The 16,931-nt window shown below is 41.5% G+C and overlaps 2 protein-coding genes across 16 annotated transcripts in view; one reads left to right on the top strand and one right to left on the bottom strand.

The window, feature by feature from the left end:
• Positions 1–11,600, top strand: part of NSUN6 (NOP2/Sun RNA methyltransferase 6) — a 77,044-nt gene extending 65,444 nt beyond the window's left edge. For 5 of the 6 annotated variants that reach the window (XM_023256412.2, XM_023256410.2, XM_023256409.2 and 2 more), the window contains 3 exons: positions 2,168–2,293; positions 9,503–9,564; positions 10,375–11,600. The gene's annotated coding sequence lies outside the window, so the exon portion shown is untranslated. The remainder of the gene's footprint in view (positions 1–2,167; positions 2,294–9,502; positions 9,565–10,374) is intronic. The other variant, XM_045060969.1, reaches the window with a different exon arrangement.
• The window catches only part of CACNB2 (calcium voltage-gated channel auxiliary subunit beta 2), a 387,862-nt gene continuing 371,478 nt past the window's right edge, over positions 548–16,931 (bottom strand). For all 10 annotated transcript variants that reach the window (XM_023256406.2, XM_023256405.2, XM_023256408.2 and 7 more), the window contains 5 exons: positions 13,233–13,342; positions 7,474–7,625; positions 5,959–6,054; positions 4,795–4,980; positions 548–3,896 (listed from right to left, as the gene is read on the bottom strand). In XM_023256406.2, coding sequence (XP_023112174.2) covers positions 3,402–3,896; positions 4,795–4,980; positions 5,959–6,054; positions 7,474–7,625; positions 13,233–13,342 — 1,039 coding nt within the window. In that variant the 3' untranslated portion in view covers positions 548–3,401. The remainder of the gene's footprint in view (positions 3,897–4,794; positions 4,981–5,958; positions 6,055–7,473; positions 7,626–13,232; positions 13,343–16,931) is intronic.

Genomic DNA, 16,931 nt, shown 5'->3' with positions numbered 1-16,931 from the left:
TGAAACAAAAACATTTCAGTTTAACAGTGAGTACATTTTACTTCAAAACCCTGTGCCATAGTTTACTTTAAATCGTAAAGTGAAGTACAAGTAGTTGAAAATACAATTTAACCAGAATTAAATAATTGACCCAGAACGATCTAGTGGCTGTTTTCTCCAACAGTGTGACCCTTGGCATGGAAATAAGATTAGTGTCCAAGACTAGTAGCATTGTATCATTGAGCGGAGGGATGAGGGTGAGGATTTAAATTTGACATCGATGGATCTTCATTTTGAAAACGAAGGAATAATAAAAACAATCTGAATCAAAAATTGCCACACATGTAAAACTAATGTAGGAGAAAGATTACTCTGCTTGATCTTAAAGGATCTTTACCTACTGTACGTGATCATTTTATGACATCATGGGAACGTCACTAAAGTAACGTCAGTGATTAGCGTTGCCCTTGAGAGAGCTGCTCCACAAGTGGGCACTGGTGTTGAAAACAGGACGTATTCTCAACTATCAGAATCATCCCTAAAATGGCAATCAATACTTCTACTAGTAAACAGTGCAGAAAGCCAGCTCTTTATTTGTTTTATATGAATGACTTTAAACCAGATTTGTTGAACAGTTCAGTGTAGCTGACAGTGAATGTTTAACAGGAATGCATAGCAGACCATGTTAAAAATGTGGCATTGTCCCAAAGTACAGTATGACTAAGACATCCTACATTTAGCAGCACCTTTTTGTAACAGTAACTTAAATGAGCAGTAGAGAAAGAGCATAGGAAAAACTGAAACGGATTTGACAATAAAACACAGAACTATTAAGGACATTTCCAGCATTTTCTAGGTCGACTACAAAGATCATGATTCTACAACTGAGTAGGTTAAGATTAAGCCTTTGCTGAGTGAAGAGACTAATTTTACATTCCACAAATCAGTAAATCTCCCATTGCCCTTGGGATTATTTCTTCATTTACAAATTTAGAACACACTGTTTACACACATATCGATGTTCATGTCAAATCCTGCAATATATTTTTTTTGAGGAATACTCTGATTTGGACTACTATGTTTCACAGTAAGTGAAAAATTAATCCAGATACAAATTTTAAAACCGGAATCTGTTGGCATGACTCGTTGAAAGATTAGTGGTAGCAGCAAGTAAGATAAATACCAGTTATATTTCAAGAATTTAAATATTCCAAAGTCATTAATCGGGATGAAAGTTCAGAAATATTTTATACAGGTAACTGTAACTGGAATATGGTTTCCCAATGATACGAATATTTTACATCAAAAATGTTTACGTCTACCGTTTTTATCTTCAGTAAATAAATTTGTCAACAGTACAGAGCTAATTAACAAAAAGATTAATTCTGAGGAAAATGTTTCTTCCATTAGCGGGTAAAACCCTTAAAGTGTAACTCATTTGTAAAACTGAGTTTTTCTGTACAGGGAGGGAAATAAGGAGTTAAATGTGAAAGTTTTACATATAAAGCTCCAAGAATATTTGGCAAGAACCTGGAATAATCAAAGAAGCAGAACAAAACTAGATGAACCGACTTAATAATTTTACAATGTGTAGATCTGAAGTTAGGCAATTATAGATGGGCCTTTTCCAGGGACAAACTTCAGGTGCTAGGTACTTGCACACCTAATACTGTCTTACCTGTCCAGTCATAACTGGACAAAATGGACACATAAGTGACACGGAGAAGGTTTTAGCCTTAGCGTGGCAACCACACTGTGAGCTGCTGACAGTGCTATCTTTGAGGCGTGGAGAACAGCATCTTCTGGGCTCCCCTTCAGAGCAGGTGTCTAACATAGGAAGATATTCTTAATGTTTTGTTCACTTCAAGTCCCCTCATTTTGCCCTGATTACTTCTGAAGAGCAGAAACTTTGGTTGTAAGAAGCACTTCTGGGTTTTGACGGACATTGACGTGTTGGAGTTGGTGGTAAGGAACAGAATGAAGGGTAAATCTGGGGGAGACAGACCACAGGAACAATAGGCAAGGTTTAGAAAAGGAGGTGGGAGAAGGTAGAAAAATTTATTTTCCCACGAAATAATTCTACAAGCTGTGTAAACATTTCTTACTAAAACAAATACTCAAACACACAAAGATTGTACATTTCCAGTGAAACACTCACAGTTAAAAGTTGCCTGTGTTCTTACTCTAGGAGCAAACACAAGGAGCCAGCACACGGATGCCTTCCTAGTCACCTTTGGCAGCGAGCTTCCTCACATTCCCTGACTGCTCAACGGATTATTAAAGCGACACGTAACACAATTAAATACAAAGCCAGGTGGGTAGAATTCTAGGTCATCAGTCTCGAGTCTTCAGCACTCGGGTCCATCTCAGTCACTCGTGCACACTCGTACCGCTCTTACACACAGACGCACTTGCACACAGAGAGGTCCGGCTCGTCAAGTCCAGTGCAGCGACATAAGACACTAACTACTCAGGACGTGTTTGTCACAATCAGTGTGAACTGCATGGATTAGAACAACCTTTGGAGTTTGGTTATATTTACCATAATTTATGGTCAAAGTTATAAACTTACAAGGATGGTAAAACATTCAGAAATCAAACCTTTTCAAGTCAAGCAATCACGCGTATTTACAGTATGTACAGACTTTCTACGAGAATGGGGGTAGGTGTCTAGACGATATAACAAATTTCCTGAAGGTGGGCATCTCTAGTCCCTGTAATTCATAAAGCAAATCTGCTGACTTGGCATTAAGACTCTAAAATAGTGTGATCAAACTGATATATATATATATATTTATATATTATATATATAATTATAAGAAGGTGTTTGCAGAAATAACATTTACAAACTATACAGTACACAGTACTAGTACATAGAAAATAGATTCTAACTTTATGATCCCCTTTGTGTAAGGCAAGACTGAATCTGTCCCCAAATTTAGTCAGCCAGAGGTACAAGCAAGAAACAGTGGTCCATGGATAAATGAGTATGCAGATCTGGTGCCTACATATTAAAAATCTGGAGAATCAGGAAATTCCACTTTTATCTGGGCCAATTCTGGCTTGCTGGATACATTAACTACATTTTTGAAAACATCAACTATGTTTCTTAAAATACTAAAGCCACCGGGGTGGCAACAGATTTTGTTCAAGTGGCAGCTATCCCAAACAGTTTTTGAAAAGTCCAGTATACAACCGGAGCACTGCAGCCATACGAGGCCAACTTACGTAGCACTTGCAAAAGGAAAAAAAAAGGTATATTAATACTCCTTATCAATCATGCTATTGCTATTCAAGCAACAGCAATACAGAGTATACAAGACAGGTCACATCTGACTGCAATGTAGACCCCAGAGATTTACTCTGAGGATGGTGTCATACAAGACTTAAAAAAAAAGAACAAACACACAAGAGGGCAGAAGTCACTGGCGGATGTAAACATCCCTGCTCCACTCCCCAGCCTCGTTCCGTTTCCGGGCTATGCCTTCTCCATCCTTGTCACAGTAGCGATCCTTGGATTTATGCCGGCCGCGCTGTTTGTTGCACTCGCCGTGGTCCTGCTCTCGATCCAGGTCCCTGGCACGGTGTCGAGCTTCCCTGTGTCTGTGCTCGCTGCTCCCGTGGGGCTCCTCTCTGTGGTTGTGGTCGCGGTGTGGGGCGTAGTGGTCCCCGTGTTCGGGGGGGTAGTCTTCCTTCGGCTCCACGTAGGCAGAGTCTCGACTCTCCTGGGTTTCCGAGTCAAACGTCTCCTGCCTGGAGAGGCCTCGACTCGTGCCACCACGATGGCTGTGGTGCTGGGCGGAGGACGAAGAACGGTGGTGGGGTTTCTTGACGGGTTCCAGGCAGGGCTCTTCTTCAGCTTGGGAGGCGGAACGGGCAGGAGCAGAGCGCGCAGTCCTCGGATCTCCTTGAGAACCCTGGCACGGGAGGAAGCCAGCGCAGGCATGAGCCAAGGCCAGAGCGTCAGGAAGTAACATGTCAGAAAAGCAAGCCCGTGCACTCAGGTTTATTCCCCTCTAAGTTTCTAGAATGAAATCTCACCTACTCAGTTACTCCGTACGTCTGATAACACCCAGTGGCATTTCTCAGGTCTGTACTACATTATACTGGACTTGAATTTGTAAGAGCCTACAACAGCATACAGAGGAACTCTCTTTTTCCCCTTAATGAGTAAATGAAGGGGGGAGGGGATCCTTTTATATGTTCTCTTGGAGTTCAAATCAGATTCAGGGCCCTAAGGATTTTCTGCACACAAGTGCACATTTAACTACCTCTACCTGAATACACATGGGAAGATAAAAAATGCTTAAGATGTTGGCTTTGGATTGAGGGGAAAAAAGTAAAACGACAGGTGCTCCCAACAGCACTTAGCATGAGGAATGTACTGTCCTAAGTCTGTCTTGTGTATTAATTCATTAATGCAGCGGCCGTAGGGGACAGGTTGCCATCAGTCTTCGTGAGGCAAGGGGCACGTGAGGAGCTTATCCAAACTTACATACAGAGTGAGCGGTGGAGGGGGAACGTGACCCCAGGCAGTCTGATTCCATGGTTGTGCTATATAGATGGTATAGGAAATTCTATCCTTGTCTTCTAGAACATGTAGTTAGGGAGTTTTAAAGTTTATATACGTCTGTAGTATGTTGTTTACCTGGTTTGTTTACTATCTTCAGTGGGAGCTGCGTACCCGTAAATGACTCAGTGTGGATGGAGCTGCTCTAACTGGAAGGAGTGCTGTGCTGGGTGACTGGGAGTGGATCCCGGCCATGTGACCTAAGGCAGCTCGGTTTCTAGGGCGTAAGGAAGAGCTCCTCTTACCTGTGAATTAGAGGCTTGAGTGGGGCTAGTAGGCAGAGTCGAAGTAGCTAAAGTCCGGCTAAGGAGAGGGTTGGGGAGATGGCTGCTGGGGGGGTGGGTGGCCTTCCAGTAGGCCTCCAGATAGTCGGCAAGGTGCTCACAAGCATCCTCCAGCTGGTTCTCGTCCAGGATCACGTCAAACAGCTCCTGCAGAGACAGACACTTCAGGTGGCGCACTTAGCCAGCCCCGCACCGAGTGAGTTTCACACACACACTCACACGAGGGAGGGGCTCAAGAGCTGCACCACTTTGTATTTGCTCGTGTGCTCCTGCTTTCTCCTTACCTAACTGGCTGACTGCCCTGCTGAGTCTGATTGCCAGTCTGTCCGCCTGAGATCATCATTTACACCCCTCGATGCTTAACCGTGGCAATCACCAGAATATGAAAGGTGTCGTGAAAGTTGTTTAGAACACAACAGAAAAGAGAAGTAAAAAAAGAAAACAAAAATACAATCTGGACAGTACAGAAGAGGCCCGTTTTTTGACATGGAGACTATGAAAAACTTAATCTTGGAAACGACTGAGGCCCGTTTAGGACATGAAATTTGGCAGAAAAAAGCTGAAACCGCAGATGATTTGACAGGGTGCAAACTTCCAAATATTCTAAGCAATAGAAAATTAATATAATCAGAACTCTTATAGCTTCTGCTATACCTGCATATCAAAACAAAACAAAAACCCAGAGGTGATCTAGGGTCCCAAAGCATGATAGGTAAAGGAGGGATTAGAAGGAAGAAGGTGTTTTGAGTGTTCAGAAATGTGTTTTTACATGGTCTCAAATCAATTTCTCAGTTGTTAAGAGCCAGCAACTTGCTCCCTATTATTAGAAGTGAATAGTAATCCCAAATCCATTTTAGCAACGAAATTTTTTGAAACCACAATCTTGTTTCATTTAAGACAATTAGATACTAACAGTGCACGGTCACCGCCGAATGCACTGTAGCTTTTTGTAAGCCATGATCTAGACAAGTGCTTGTGGGAACGGGTGGGACAGTTCACCTCTTGGGAGTGAGGACCACGGCTCGGTGGGGAGAATTCCGTCCGGTGTTTGTGTGCCTGCCTTGTGGATATGATGCCAGGTCTGAGGACGCGGAGTGGATTGTACCGTTCCGAGAGACCACTTACCGGAGGACACTGAGCCAGTTTGTCTGCTGCTACCATCTGGACATTGAGGTGTTTGGCTTGAGATTTCCCTCGAGATTTTATTAACCTTTGTAAAACCTGTGTGAGATAAGGTGTAACGGGAGAACATCTGCACTCAGCTGAAGAAGCAGCTCAATAGACTGAGCTACAAAATGTCTAAGATTGCAGAATTAACGCGTTCACACACACGTCAGGTGAAGGCTTCAAAAAAAATACCCAGCTGGCACGGAGCTTATGCCGAAGCTTACCGAACCTCTGGTCTCGTGGCTCCTTTATGTTTACAAAAACTGAGAACCCCAAGAGCTTTAGAACATACGCCTGTTACATGTGAACATATTACTTATTTTTGCACAACTGTCTGTAGTTTTTTGCAAAGTCTCCTAGCTACACGTACTTTTAACCTGCTACTGTGTATTGTTTTGGTTGGAATATGTGAAGAAATTTATGCTTCAACAGATAGGGAATTCAGAAGAGGAGGAGTATTTTAGTAGCCTTTGCAGGTAACTGTGGATATTGTCTTTTAGTGTCACACCAAACTACTTTCTTCACGACAGTCTGCACGTGAAAGCTAACACCCTATCCATGAACTTCTCTTACTCTTAAATTCCATTGCCCTGTCTTGAAATTTGAACGGATCTTTTACTAGGCATGATTTGTAACATCATTCATTCATCATCTGGAAAACCAATGGTGCACTGAGTTCTTCAGATCTTCTGACACATTTTTAAAAGAATACATTTGCTATTACCACTAATCTCAGAAAAGTCTGTCTTTTGAGAACCTGGTAAGCTCTCAGGTAGATTCGAATTTTCTGAAATTCTATTCTTTTGTTTGAAACCTTCAGTTTTATCACTGGTGACAAATGGGAAAAGATCTGCCAAATAAGCAAGTCTGAATAAACATAGTATGCCAGTTGTTCTTTCAAATAAAAATGGTGTTCCACGAGAAAAGAAGCTACTTGAGTTTGTATCGCGAAGTGTCCTCAAGATAGCTAACTGCTAAAACTGTAGCTGAAGCACTTTCAAATGTACTTCCTGTTTCATTACACAGGATATTGAAAAGGCTTGTATTGAAGAGTCACATTTTACTCCTGTGTCAGGACATTGCGCAGTGCAACTGCACGGTGGTGGTTTTCTTCACTGTGGGTGCTGTCTGGTACCAGTCTCGAGTCATGGACACTTTTACCCACCTTTGCACCATCAGTGCAAATGCCCAAACACTGAAAAAGGAAAAAAATGTCTCGGTATTACTGTGGAAATCATTTTGACCTTGTGGACTCTCACAGCAAGTTTCTCAGAACCTTCCTCCAGGAAACCAGGGACCACACTTTTAGGAATCACTGTTGTAAGCCATGTGTTCGCTTATATTAAGAACTCTTGACTACCCTGTCTCTTCACACTCCTGATGTTAGAAACATAGCCTTTTACAAGTGTAAAGCACAACATAAACGCCACAGTGAAGTGTGATTAGAGAGCAGACAATAACAACCCCACTTACCTTAGGAGAAGAAATCTTTACGTATACTATAATGGGGGCCAAGGAAGTTTTACTAAGTTGAGCTGGATGATTAATAGTATCTGCGTCAAGGACTACCAGTTGCAATGTTCTTGCAAGTTCAAAAATCCTTTCGATTTCACTCTGAACTTCGGCTGTAAAAGGTGAAGCAGAGTTCAATTAAAGTATTTTTAGACCCAATAGAAATAAAGTAAAATGCTACACTGTTTCTTCACCTGGAAGGCAGGTAGGACAGCCAGTAGGTTAATGTTCCTAGGCAACAGAGCTGATAAAAGGTATCCTTTGGAAAGGTATCCTTTGTCTCTCCAAAGTACCTTTAGAATTGAGGGAATTCTTTCAAGGAGCTATAAAATTTGCTTCCAGTATAACAGTTTGAGTAGGAGAATCAAAATAGTTGGCTATCTGTGCTGACGTACTTTTTGTGCTGTAAAACTTCACTCTGTGAAATCATTTCGTAAAAATGTTGTAAAATAGAAACAATGTGTTTCTGACCACGTTACCATAGCAACTGTCACCACCTTTCTTTTCACTGTATCAGCTTAATCTGTGTTTATACTGTTACCTATTGGTATGCTTTCTGGATATGATAATCTAGATAAATGTATTAGCAAGCTGAAATACAACATTAAAAACAGGAGAGACGTTAATGGTGTCTATAACAAACTTGTCCAAAAACACACTTTTCATGGTTTCTACCAACAGACGAATGGCCCTGCAGTATTCCTATTCTAAAAGGGTAGTTCTCCATTAGAAGCAGCACTACAGGGCACCTGGATGGCTCATTCAGTTGAGCATCCGACTCTTGATTTCTGCTCAGGTCATGGTCTCGTGGTTTGTGAGTGCGAACCCTGCATCCGGCTCTCTGCTGACAGCATGGAACCTGCTTGAAATTCTCTCCTTCTGCCCCTCCCTTGCTTGCACTCTCTCAAACATTTAAAAAAAACAAAAACAGAAAAAAGCAAAAATCTAAACGATAAGGTTTATAGAGAAAGTATCAACTAAAAATATGCTTGAACACCAGGGAAATTTCATTCAGTCTGTCTACCCCATGATCTCTCTAGAATCTAAAACAGGATGTCCAATAGAATGTTCTGTGATGATGGAAATAGTCTGTATCAATGCCGTCCACCCGATAGCCAGCCCCTAGGCACTTGCGGCCACTGAGCACTCGAAATGTAGTGTGAATGAGAAGCTGAATTTTTAAACTTAAAGTGAAATAGCCAGAAGCGCCAGAAGCATAGACCTGTCAAGCCTAGCACGCAGCTTGCAGTGTCTACTACAACCACGAAGGGCAGGTTCCTTGAGACTCCTAGCCCTACAGAATACCTTTCAAGTCCTCTTATTTGGTTCTGTGCAGAAGATTCCTGGAGGTAATTTCCACTACTGCAGAAAAGCTAAGTCACTAATCATCTGCCTCACAACATGTTATGACTAGACTCCTTTTATTCACCCGGATGTCTTTAAAATCTGGACTTAAACCACCTGCAATACCAGCTTTAAAATAATATTCGGTTACATGCTACTCGTGACAATCTTGCAGGAAGGAAAAACAAAACCCGATTAAGCTTCTGGATCTACCAGTTTATAAGAAACAGAACAATTAAATAAACTACACTATAATGCAGTTAGCAAACTTTGGACTATGGAAAACTATGCATAAGTGACCCAGACTCTTTAAGCAAAAAGTTACAAGGGAAAAAAAAAAGATATATGGAAAACTATAGACTAAGAAACTTAAGGACCTTTGAACCACTCACTGTGGACTTTAATTCGCATCCTGATTTTATATATTTACAACGCATAAGTGAGTAAAATATAAAAAATATATATGACAATTAGGAAATGATACATGGCTGAATAGAAATCTCATGATACTAGGGATGTATTGTTAAGATATGATAATGGCATTATGGTTTAAATAAAGAGAGTCCCTAATCTTTAGATATAGGTACTGAAATATTTACAGATAAAATCTGTAATGATGTCTGGGATTTGTTTCCAAATAATCCAGAGACAGTTGGGGGACAAAGGAGAGGACTGGAGATGAAACAAGACTGGCCATGAATGTCGAAAGTGAGTGATAAATACCTGAAGTTCCTTCCACTTTTAACTTCCCTACATAACTGAATTTAATAACAGTTTAAAAAATAAAAATGGTATATTCTGATTATTTTTTTCCACAATAGTGTTTTAAAACATGACTAATATTGTTTACATATTCTCTACATTTACCTTATCTTTACATTTTTATTCCAATTATAACCTTGCTACAGCTTTATAACCTTGTTGTGGCTTAACTATCTTAATTCAAGTAATATTTTTAAGAGTGTAATGTTCTTCTGCATTCTCTAAGTGTGAAATGTATCTAATGTAGATATCTTAGATTGTGATGCTTGACCAACATTACAACTGGAAAAACAAAGTTAGAACTTGTATGAATCCTATGGCTACAAATAAAGCCGTCTGTCCATCCAAAGAAGTCATGTACCACCCCAAAACAAAGTACAAAAGATGTACTTAAAGCTTCAAATTTTTCCAAGTTTTCTTTCCCTTCATGTCATACAGTGGTACATCAGCATAATGAACTCCAAAGGCAACATACTATACTTTGGTTTCTGTAACAGAACTTTTCTAAAACCTTACGCATAAAACAAATTTTTACCTATCAAATTATATCTTCACTGTACCGGATCTTTCATCCTTCTGTAAAAGAAGTGATTGCTGAAATTGATCTTTGAGGTGAGGGAGATCTTCTCGAATTTAAGCTCTACTAAATATAGAAGAATCTTAAGGTATAGCATATACATAAACTTACATATCTGGAATGTTAAAGTATCGGTTTTGTACTACGTTGTAACATGAAACGTGTTTCCTCTACAACAGAGTCCACATAACGCCCACAACTTGTAATTCAACATGTACGGGCATCACTGGACCATTCTCCTGCTATAAGTACCTATCTCCTAGTGCTACCATAAGAAAAACTTAAAATCGCCAGAGAAACCTACCCCTGCGTTTCCCTGGGAGCAAAGACTCAGTATTTGCTAATTCAGTGTCCACGGAGACTTTACTAAGAATTGACTGCACCTTAAGCCCCGTCCTCTGCTGAGTTCCAGATCTGTTTATACAATCGGTTGCCTGATGGACATCTGCGTGCTTCGTAACACTGCAAATTCAACATGTGCACAAACGCAGTCATTTTCCTTATCCCCCTACCCAGCCCACTACTCCAGCCAAGATCCTCCTCCTGAATTCCTTCTCCCCAGAACAACACCACTGATGACCCAGTTCCTGAAAGCGGAACCTTACAGCTCGTGCTGGAGTCGGCTTCTTCATGTTCCAGGTTCAACAGATTGCCAGATCCCAGCTCTCTTCTCTCTGACTCCTTTCATTCTACTCATTCCCTTCACCCCTGTCTGAGGTCAGTCCTCTTAATCTCTAAGTTGAATGATGAATGACCACGACTGCTAAATGACCTGACAGGGCAAGAACTGGACTGAGAGGAGATGCTTCTAAAGGCACCCGTTTTATTAGTTTTTGCACAGAGGACATTATTTTTCCCTGAAACAACCTCAATCTGAATTTCCCCTGACTTAGCTCTTGCCCCTTTCCATTCTCTTCTCCACAATGCTGTCAGTGATCCTTCTAAAACACACGTCCTATGGTGTCACGTCTGCTTTCCTACACCTTTCTACCGCATCCACAATAAAAGGCCTACAAAGTCCTACATGATCAGGCACAGTCTCTCTGACCTCATCCTCCCAACCCCTGGCCTCTGCTCATTCCACATCTGGCTTCCTTGCTATCCCTTAAACACATGACACATACTCCCACCACAGGGCCTTTGCACCTTCAGCTCCCTCTGCCCGAGACAGTCTTTTCACGGGTAGCTTACTGTAAGGCCAGAGAATCCACAACGTAAGTCATTCTGCTAAAACGTTGCTTCCTCAGAGAGGCTCCCCCAACATCCCCATGTAAAAAATCACTCTTCTCGGTTTTTCTCTACCCCTTGGCCCGCCTTTTCTTTCCAGACTCCTGAACCACGGACTTTTATATCTGGTCACTTTTGTCCATGTGTTCCTTATGAAATAAAAACTCTATGAGAGTGAGGAGTTGGTGTCCTTTACATCTGTGTCCCCAGCACTTACAATAATGCCTAGCACATGGTTGGTACTCAAGTATTTGTTAAATGGATGAATAAATGCCTAAAACTTACGATACATGGTTCCATAATGCCTGAAGGGTAAGCTCCAAATCCCTTAATATCTCTCCTCTGCTTCTCTGGTGTCATCTCCCACCTCCCTCTTTTAAACCATACACTCACAGCTAAGGTAAAGAACAATGTTGTCCAGAAGCTTCTCTTCTCACTCTAAGTCCCTATCATCCTCTCTACCTCTTTCCCTCCTTTTTTTTTTTTCTAAAAGTCTCATTAAAAGTGTTGAGGGTGATGGCAGGGGGGAAGGGATGGGAGAGAATTACAAGCATGTTCCGCACTGTCCTCTCAGAGCTCACCATGGGGGTTGATCCCAGAACCAGTGCTCTATTACCCAAGTGTAGTCAGTGAGGGTTTTTTAGGTGAGGAACCAAACTGAGTTTCCTAAGGTATTCTACATATTACTAACAGTTTATTATTTTTAATAGTTTCTCTATGATTTATATAATAATTTATATAAAGATCTCAAACTCTCAGGGGCACCTCGGTGGCTTGGTTGAGCATCCGACTTCTGCTCAGGTCATGATCTTGTGGTTTGTGAGTTTGGGCCCCGCATCGGGCTCTGTGCTGACAGCTCAGAGCCTGGAGCCTGCTTTGGATTCTGTGTCTCCCTCTCTCTCTGCCCCTCCCATGCTCATGCTCTGTCTCAAAAATAAACTAAAAAAAAATTTTTTTTTTAAATTGAAAAAAAAAATCTCAAACTCTCAGAAAAATTACTTTATAATAACAGAACCTAACAACCCAGTGAGTGAAATGTGTGACCATGATTAACCTAAAACTCCAAGCACATGCCACAGAGAAGAAATAACTGCCAGACTATCTCATTTGAGCAAATCAGCACGTTTATAAACAGTATCTAAACACAACCCTGTAGACATGTTCACTAAAATCTCTACACTGTTTTTGCACATATCAGTTAAAAATGGCCAGTAACTAATTTTATCTTTTATCTCAACACCTACCCATCCCCCCCGACACACACTATCCTGAATATGACATAATCATTGATATAATTCACTTACAATCATTGATATAATTCACTGTATATAATTCACTTACCGAGGGTCTCTGGACAATAGCCATCACTGATGGAGAACATACTATGTTTAATCCTTACAATAATTCTACAAGGTAGTTAATTCTCTCTCTCTTTGTTGTTTAGATGAGGAAACTAGGCATTAAAGACATCAACGAACTTGCCCACAGTAACACCAATGCAAAGCCAGGAAGTTTTAGTGTCTCTAGACACCAAAGCTCACATTAGTGGGGGAAAGGAAAAAAACAACCAAAACATTAACGCTGACAGCCAGTGGAACATTTAACTCACAGCTATCCTAACAAATCTTTCCGTATCATGAAATCACTAAGACTGTAACACCTGCCCCTGGCAACACGGGTTGGCAACACGGGTCCATTTCTTCTCTGCTCTATGACACATGGAATTATCATCTAGTTAGAGCTTCTCATTGGCAACGTCAGGAGAGCAATGTTTCAATAGCCTAAGCTCATCAGCACTGCACAGACTTACCTAAGCTTGACCTTGTGTTAGATCTTTCTATTATTGCATGCTTGCTGGGATTGTTTAACACTGAGCGCTTGGCGAGTGAGATGTCAGCCGTGACCCTTGTGATGGATATCCTGTGGGCGAAAAGTAACAGAAGACCCTGAGGTTACTAGTTGAATAAAAGGGGATAGAAGTACATTCCCAAAACGCATCTAGATTTGAGATATACGGTGAACATTATTTTCAGGTGAAAATCATTTTTAATGAATTGTTAATGACTAATCATTCATTTTTGTTTATCCTGCACCTCCTTACTCGGCATTTGTTGTGTGCTTACCAAGGACGAAGCGCTCTACCAGACTTAAGAGTCTAGTGGAAGAGATGGGCAATAATAAGAAAAGAAAATTAACAAAATAATTAAAAGATCAAGATGGCTGTCAGAGGACAGATAGGGTGTTGTGACAGTAAGGAATTAGGGGGCTCACTTTAGGTCTGGTAGAAATGAGAGCACCACAATTTGGAAGCTGGAAACAGTAAGATGACAGACCCAGAGAAGTAAATATCTAAGTCAGTAACGGGAATAGTTGAGTAAAATAGAAGCCTCATGATACCTCATGATAGTTTGAAGGCAAAACTAAAAACACGAGGTTTGGTGAAAAGTCTGTTTCAGAGTTCTAGCCCCCCACCTCCCCTCGAGTCGCCAGGTGATACTCCCTTCCCCGTGTGATTTAACACCACTGGTTGATTCCCTACAGGCAGTAAAATACAGGGCCTCTGACCAGGAGACCCTAGGCAGAGACAGGACAGGGACACTTGATGGAAAAGAAAGGATTCTAAATGTTGGGCCACCAGCCCTCTTCCCTGTCTTACAGTTCTGACAGCCAGGCTTACATCCTCCAGGGGTCAGAATGGAAGATCTTTCCATGGGAAAACTGCCAAAGGGAGGAGACCCCAAGATAACGACATTGGAGGTTTCCAATTAGATGGTCCAGTGAGCCTGTCCTATAGGGAAGCATAAAGCTGACAAGCCCCACCTGTGAGCACAGAATTTCCAAGTGATCATGTGATACCCCCATTCTTAGGAGCCCCACAGCACTCCCTGAGAGTCTCAGGAAAAGCTCTAACATGAGAGAGACCAAAACAAACAGGAAAAGCAACAGTATGAATAATATAGTTGATTCTTGAACAACATGGGGGTTTGAAGCACCAACACCCTGTGCAGTCAAAAATCCACATAGAGCTTTTGACTGCCCCCAAACTTAACTAATAGCCTACTGTTGACTGGAAGCCTTACTGATAATGTAAACAAGCTATCAACACATATTTTGTATGTTATATATTCTGTATTCTTATAATAATACCTAACTTTTTCTTAATTTTCCAGTATTTCTAATTGGTTCACTGGCAGGATTTTTCAAATGGTCACAATTCCTCCCCCCAATTTTCCAATATATTTATTGAAAAAAAAAATCTCATAGGGGCGCCTGGGTGGCTCAGTCAGTTGAGTGACTCTTGATTTCAGCTCATGTTCTGATCTCACACTTCTTGAGATTGAGCCCCCCATCAGGCTCTCCGCTGGCAGCGTGGAGCCTGCTTGGGATTCTCTCTCTTCCTCTCTGCGCGTCTCCTGCTCATGTACACATGCTCCCTTGCTCTCTCTTTCTCAAAAAGTGAGGCAGAGGCACCTGGGTGGCTCAATCAGTTGAGCATCTGGCTCTCGGTATGATCTTGCAGTTTCGTGGTTTCAAGCCTCACATCAGGCTCTGTGCTGGCAGTGTGAAGGTTGCTTAGGATTCTCTCTTTCCTTCTCTCTGCCCCTCCTGCTCTCTCTCTCTCTTTCAAAATAAAGAAACATTAAAAAAAATCCTCATATAAGTGGAACCACACAAGTTCAAAGTCGTGTTGTTCAAGGGCCAGCTGTATTCAAAGTTGAAAGCCAGGAGATTATTATATCCAGGAAACTAACAAATTTCTGTTTAGAAACTCAGAATGAGTCGTTGGAAATTAAAAAGTAGAAATAAAAATTCAAAACAATAGCTGGAACATAAGAAAATCTAAAGGATAAAACAAAGTAAGAGTAAAAGGCAAAGAGAGAAAATAGAAGGTATGAAAGTTAGAGAATTACCCAGCAGATTCAACTTCCAAATAATAAGAGTCCCAGAAAAAAAGAGAATCAAGAAAGCAGAGGAGAGGAAACAAAAAAAAAAAAAAAAAAAAAAAATACTAATTCCATAAGAGTCTGATTACCCAAATTGAAAAGGATGGGCACAAAGGTTCAAAGTTCTACACCGGGACTCAGTCTTCACAAATTTCATGACATGAGGGACAAAGGAAAAAGACAGGTCCCACACTAAGTGTCCTGTAATTCTTTTTAATTTTTTTTTTCAACGTTTATTTATTTTTGGGACAGAGAGAGACAGAGCATGAACGGGCGAGGGGCAGAGAGAGAGAGGGAGACACAGAATAGGAAACAGGCCCCAGGCTCTGAGCCATCAGCCCAGAGCCCGACGTGGGGCTCGAACTCACAGACCGCGAGATCGTGACCTGGCTGAAGTCGGACGCTTAACCGACTGCGCCACCCAGGCGCCCCTAATTTTTTTAATGTTTATTTATTTTTGAAACAGAGAGGCAGACACAGAATCTGAAGCAAGCTCCAGGCTATGAGCTGTCAGCACAGAGCCTGACATGGGGCTCGAACTCATGAACTGTGAGATCATGACCTGAGCCGAAGTCAGATGCTTAACCAACTGAGCTACCCAGGTGCCCCACGTGTCCTGTAATTCTTAACAGCAACAATGGAAGCCAGAAGATAAATGGGGCAAAAAGTTGTCAGAATTTTAAGGGGAAATTATTCCAATCAGAATTCTATAGCCATTTTAACTCTCAAATGGGAGAGTTGCTTAAAGACACTATTAGATATTCAGGGCCTCCAAAAGCTCTGTACTTTTCTAGGGAAACTACTAGAGGATGTTGTGGACTGAGATGACAGGGTAAACCCTGAAAGCGATCAAAGGATCTAAGGAAGAGGGGCTCCAACCCAAAAGGGGGGGCAAAGGAAACCCCAAGAATAAAGGTGAAAGATGTCGCAGAATGACAGAAGGCCCCCAGAGGTTCAGGAAGTTGAGTGACTACAGGATGCATTTCAATACGCTGCAGGGGTGGGGGGCGGGGGCGCGGAGTGGTTCAGACAACTGGGGAATTAAGGGCTCAGTTAGGGCCAAATACAGAGAAAGTTAAGCAAGCATGAAAAGTAAAATTACTTATCTCATGGTTCCCGTGAGAAAACACCAAAGAAAGAACTTTAGCATGCTGTATGGCTCCTTTGAATATTACCTACAAGGTCATAATACATAGTAAAAATGGGACCAGCTGAAATTAGGATTTAACCATTGGGAGACTGAAAGAGGAGATGTGTGCAGGTAAGATGTGTCCTGTAAGATGCAGGAGAGGTAAATATGTTGCAAGGCAGGAAGTCAATAGATAAAGCCTAACACCGAAAACTCAAGTAGCAAATCGAGCACGTTATCTAGAGGTAAGGAGTAACGAAGCAAAAGGGCCACCTAAAGTAGTTTAGAGTGGTTGTCAACTGAAGCACAGGGCATTTGGTAAAATGGGGGAAGGGACCGCGGGCTGTTGTAAAGAAATGTGCGTTTATATGTCACAAAATTCATCTTTCTGGTGACTGATTCCATCAATTTGGACCAATTCATAGAATCCTCTATC

Source organism: Felis catus, chromosome B4, assembly GCF_018350175.1.
Source record: "Felis catus isolate Fca126 chromosome B4, F.catus_Fca126_mat1.0, whole genome shotgun sequence".
Taxonomy (NCBI): domain Eukaryota; kingdom Metazoa; phylum Chordata; class Mammalia; order Carnivora; family Felidae; genus Felis; species Felis catus.
This window is presented reverse-complemented; position numbering and strand designations above follow the sequence as displayed.